Source organism: Poecilia latipinna, unplaced genomic scaffold (genome assembly GCF_001443285.1).
Source record: "Poecilia latipinna isolate Pla-1442-1.1 unplaced genomic scaffold, P_latipinna-1.0 Scaffold1178, whole genome shotgun sequence".
Taxonomy (NCBI): Eukaryota; Metazoa; Chordata; class Actinopteri; order Cyprinodontiformes; family Poeciliidae; genus Poecilia; species Poecilia latipinna.
Genome location: NW_015113794.1, coordinates 108,842 through 114,449, shown reverse-complemented (window position 1 = coordinate 114,449; position 5,608 = coordinate 108,842). Strand labels below are relative to the sequence as shown.

General features: G+C 38.8%; 1 protein-coding gene across 2 annotated transcripts; it reads right to left on the bottom strand.

Annotated features, from left to right (window-relative positions):
* Positions 1-888: 888 nt before the first annotated feature.
* Positions 889-3,150, bottom strand: mb (myoglobin). Of its 2 annotated transcripts, none has more exons than XM_015053443.1 (4): positions 3,043-3,150; positions 2,249-2,350; positions 1,390-1,609; positions 889-1,299 (listed from the first exon to the last, which is right to left on the bottom strand). In XM_015053443.1, the coding sequence occupies exons 2-4, from the start codon at positions 2,329-2,331 to the stop codon at positions 1,159-1,161; spliced, it is 444 nt and encodes a 147-aa protein (XP_014908929.1). In that variant the 5' UTR covers positions 2,332-2,350; positions 3,043-3,150; the 3' UTR covers positions 889-1,158. The 2 variants fall into 2 exon arrangements, with proteins under 2 accessions (XP_014908929.1, XP_014908930.1); XM_015053444.1 differs by having other exon boundaries at positions 2,249-2,334; positions 3,043-3,140.
* Between the last annotated feature and the right edge of the window lie 2,458 nt (positions 3,151-5,608).

Sequence of the window (5,608 nt, the reverse complement as noted above, 5' to 3'; positions counted from 1 at the left end):
GCTAATATTAATTTTCACAAAAAATCTTTGTTTTGATTAACAGAAATGTGTCTCACAGTTTTCTTAAAATGCGAAAGTAATGTTAGCAGAGTTTGACGCTTGCATCACCTCAACAACTTATTCTGATTCTGGCGGGATAAATAACAACTTAGGAGTTCTGAGAAGCGCACCACCTCTTCTGGTAAACTTACAAAGGACGGAGAAGCCGCCACTTCTCATGCGAACCGATGTAGCATGTAGCTAGCATGCCGTGTGTCTGAAAAGGCAAGCATAAGCATAGCAACAGTCTTCTGTGACATTTAATATAAGCTAATTTAGTGTTCTATTCCTTGTATGCGTATGAACATCTTTTGTGTGAGCTGTTTTAAATATCTAAAATCAGCCAAAACAGTTTTCATTTAGCAAAGATCCAGATTATTAAAGCTGATAGCTAGTCCAAAGGGGCTAAAACAGAAGCAGATATCTTCAATCCTTAAGCAACTCCATACTCCACAATGCAACAGAGGCCAAAGTGAACACTTTTTTTTTTATGAACTTTTAAACCATTGTCACATCTGGCGAAGTAGCCAATTTATTATTTACAGAAAAAAAGTGAAGACTGGAGATCAGCACCCTTAATGATTAATGATCATCAAGAATCAAACACATACTGACCGCAGTCAGCAAAACTATTTAATTGGTCTGCAATTCTATGAAATAGCATTCACTTCCACCACTATTATTATTTTTTTTTAGTTTTATCTTGCTTTACTTTTCTATCAGAGTTACTTTGTGTCGAAATGTTTTACACGTTCTGTTCTCAACAGTGTTTCACACAGGAAGATCGTTACTGGAGCTCCCCTTCAGGATAAACAATACAAACACACAGAAAGGTCACCAAAAGAAATCTGCAGTAAGAAGAAGCAGATCATTCTTTATTGGTAAAATGAGATTTACAGTACATTAAAACCATTTTCAAGAATTTAGATGTACATTAAGCGAATAAGCAGTCAGTTACAACGAAAGCAAGTCTCTTGGGCTTATTAAAAAATCTTTTAAGGATAAGGTTAATATTATCAGCAGTCTTACTAATCATTGAATGTCAAGATGTGAAAGTGCTTGCAAGTGGAAGATTTTCTGATTGCTGTAATCCAAGACGGTCCAGTGTGACCACATTGTTCAACCAGAAAAGCCCAGCTCCTTGTAGGTGGTGTCGATGTCAGCGATGACAACGGCCATCACGTTCCTCAGGGCCTGCTTGCCGGCAGCGTCCAAGCCGGCCCTCTCCCCCATGATTTCAGCGATCACCTCAGTAATCAGCTGAACGGAAGGAAAACATTGAGAAAGTCAGGGAAACCACTCTCAGAGAAGCGTTTTAAAGGGGAAGCGTTGTTACGAAGGCAGCATCACCTTGAAGTTATTGATTGGGATCTTGTGTTTGGTGGCGTGAGTGGTGGCCAGGGGTTTGAGGATGGCGGCGTGGTTGCCTTTGGCCTTTAGGAGCTCACCAAGCTTCTTCAGCACAGTGGCGCCGTGGGCAGAAACAGCCGCGTTGCTGGCCAGGTCTCCCTTGGCAATGCCAGCAAACTTCGGGAACAGCTTCTGGGTTTCCGGGTGCTCATGGAATAAGCTGCGGGGAAACGAAAGAAGAATCAAAGGATGATGAGTTATTGCACCAAAAACATTAACATTACATCTTTTTCCCCAGTGACAAACTATTTAGATGAACAACTTAGATTTTCACGAGAAGGGATGGGCTGGTTACCAGTATCATCAGTACTGTTTTAAAAGAAATGTAGGAATTCAAATCTGCATACAGTTTTTTTAATCCCAGAAATTCCTCTTAATAAGGCACTAGGGGAAATATCTGAGCGACTGGAGTTTTCTCAGACTGTGTGGAACTTTGGGTAACTCGGTGCTGCACATTGCTGGCCAGCTTACTGAAACTGGATAACTAACATTTTAACATGCATGCAACAAAGCAAACAATCAGCAGCATGACTGTTAGACATGAATGATAGCCTGACCAGCTAACATCAGCTTGCTTGACAGAACAGAATACAAAATAATATTCTGAAATAACCAATTAAAACCAATATTAAATTTGATGTCTGATTTGCATTTTTATCAATCATAACAATGAACAACCATCAACCAACCGTCTTCATTCACATTAGAGGACGTGTTGCTATTGAAACACTAATTATTGCTGTGAAAACAATCTGTCACGCAAGGATGGAAGCAGTCTTATCTTTCCAGAGCCACTGACCGGGTCAGAACCAGATTCCCATGGGTGTTGTAATCCGCTTCCACCGGGCCCCAGTGCTTCAGAACCATATCAAAATCCGCCATGATCTGGGAAGACAAAAGTCTGACAAGAAACAGACGTATAAAATAGCTTATTTAAAAAAAACCCCACTTAGTTAGGAATTAAGGCTCTTCTTTCTAAAAAGGAGAGGCGGCAGAAAAAAACCCTCCAGTTTTAGGAGGATTGTAAAAGCTCCACAAATAGTGTTATCTTGTTGTGTGGCATTGCATTTCTCCTGTTTAGTTTGGTGGCCTCGGGCCAAAACCCACTCCATTCAAGGGCATCTCATTGCCAGAAAGACTTGAATCTATTAGTGACTGTGTTATAAAGCCTCAGTGCAGTTTTATATAGTTTAAATTGATATTAGATGCACAGTAGATGCATCTAATGTCATCAAAGATTATTGTAGCTATAAGATGCATGCATGCATTTTTCTTTTAATTGTTGATATTTTTCTCTTTAAAAGCCAAGGTTCTCCAAAACCTGCTTGTGCTCGTCAAATCTTCGTGAAAAATGATCTAAAGACATCTTTTTGTGGAAGAATGCCACCAGAACAATTTCTATGCATTTTGAACACATCTGTTATAAGCCAGGACCAATTATCTCAGTTGAATGTTTTTAAGTTTTTGCAAAGAAACTGTTCCTCAGTCTATTGATTTAGATTTAAATTACATTAAACTTTTGACATTAATTTAAATGTCCCAGTTTTTGCCAGAGATTCTGATGCAAAATCAATAGCAAAGGTATTTACTGACCTGCAAGCTCAAAAATGATCCTGTGTGGTTATCCAAGTTTCTCCTTGGCCTGACTCTCCCCCTCAAACTGTCCTTTTATACTCCCTCCCTCTGTCATGCCACCCAATTTTTTTCCAGCACTCCTCTCAGTCTACCGCTCTTCCTGCACGTCTCTTAAAAACACTCTCAGCACCACTGACCTCTGATGCCCAACAAACATCAGCTCAGTGATCATCATGCGATAACTTTTCTGCTGGCCCTCCTCAGTGAGATGCTTGTCTCCATGATTTTTGACTATTGATACAGAACAGAGAAAAATCCTCTTACTTCCTACACAATAAGAGTGCAGGTGAAGGCGTCGCATGTCAAATATGGCCAAAAATCTTCAATCAACAACTGTTTGACGGCCGTAGAGGATCTGTGCGTTTGCTTCGGTGCGCCTTGAACTTTTACCACATTTTTTTAGGTTACAACCACAAACTTCGGTGAATTTCGTTTGGGTTTTATTCGTGCATAAAGTGGAAGGAAAATCCAAATCTTTTGGGTTTTGTCTCGTTTCACATCGAGAAATTGAAATTTCCCGCCCATTCTTCTTTGCAAAATAGTTGAAGTTCGGTCAGACTGGATGAAGAGCATCTGTGAACAGCAGTTTTCGAGTTTTGCCACAGATTAACTGTTGGACTTATTATATTGTTGGACCCCAGCGCCACCTTTCAATGCAAACTCTTTTACTGTAGCTCTGCTTGGAGGTTTAGTGTCGTCGTCCTCAATCTCAAGTCTTTTACAGCCTCCATAACGTTTTCTTGTTGGAGGCTCTATCCATTTTCTCAGAAACTCTGACCGGCTTCATTGTCCTTGCTGAAGAAAACAACTCCAGACCATTATTCTGCCACCACAATTTTTTTTTACCAAAGGTTTTCTGTCAAACATGTTTTGCAAGTAGACCAAAGTTCGGTTTGGACGGTTCAGGCCAGAGCACCTTTTCCCACATGTGTGTTGCGTCTTCTAAATTTGCAAAAAATGTCTTCTAAACATGGAAGTGAAATGTGCACAAACGTGCACACGCACAAAAAAAGAAAATTAATTATTATATAGTTGAATGAAAGCAAGATTTTCTAATTCTTTCAGTATATTTTCCACGATCACAGTTAGGGACGGATCCCAACACAACAATTTAGGAATAAATGCATATGATTGTATTAAAGTTACATGTGTAAAAATTAAGTTTTCATAGACAACATCTTTCCCAGATTAATCCTTCAACATGGTAAAAGCCACAACTCACATCACTGATCTTTGTACAATGACGTTCTTTAATTAAATCAAACCAACAGCTATGTTGTTCTTTATTTTTATTTTAGCTAGTTATAGCCTCTACTTCAGGCATTTTTCATTTCACTAACAGTAAAGATTGTAGCTGTGCTTCATCCGATTTCCAGGATTCTAAAACCTGCACAATTAGACCTGTGATTTATTGTTTCCATAAATGCTCCCCGCGGAGCGTTGCTCAGGGGATACTTCCCTCTTTTATTCTGTTCTCGGATTTCCGCAAGATTGGATGTTAGAAAAAAAAAAAAAACCTCCTGATTTGGCTTTGAAGAAATAGAGCCGGTAAGTATACAAAGGGCATCATCTTAAAAGGATGTGCAGTTCAAGCAAAGAAGGTCTATTGTGGTCTTAAACTGACCTTCAGAGACAGTTTTCTGTCTTTCTGTTTGCAGTATGCAAAACAACCTGTGATTCCCAAGAGACAATAAGGCTTTAAAGTCATACACTGACCGGCACAATCTTGAATAGACATGTTCATTCAAGAAGAGAAATAATAAAAAAAAGTGGGTTGTTTTTTTAAGACTTGTCCAAACCAACAAAGATGCACACACGCAAAGCTTGAGATTGTTATTATTATCATGCTTACACCAGCACCTTAGATGTTTTGTATAAACCAGCCGCAATGTTTTCTCTAAAAGCCAAATTTCTCCGGATCGTTAACCATGCATGTAAAAAAAAACCCGCGAATGATGTAAAACAACCCTCATAAGCAAACAACAAAAAACAAAACAAGTGGATTTCATTTAATCTGCAAACCATCTGACCAACTGTTTGCGTCCTATGCTTGACAAAGGAATGCTCCAACAAGTTCACTTCAGTTGCAAGTGTCTGTTTCCTCAAAGCATTCCATGATGGCTTTTTTGTTATTTCATTTGTAGCTTCATCAGTTCACTGCTGTTGAAACTAAAATTTCAAGATCTGCATATGTGAGGTTCTCACGTAATGCAAAACCGGTCTACAGGCAAACAACATGTATGTACATGTTTAAATACTGACCACACACACTCAAAGAAATAACTCTTTGGATTAACATTAAAAAACAATCTGGAAAGATTTTCCACCTGATTACTTTGCTTTATTTCAGCACTATGTAATTCTGTTACTCCAATTTAAAGTAAATGTGTTGGCTCAACTTAACTTTTGAGGTTGATTCACTATTATTGAGTGTTGATTCAGAACACTCAACAATTAGAAAAGGTACAACAGAACTGTATTTTCAACATTGTTATCCATTTTCTTTTACATGTGCAGTGCAGGC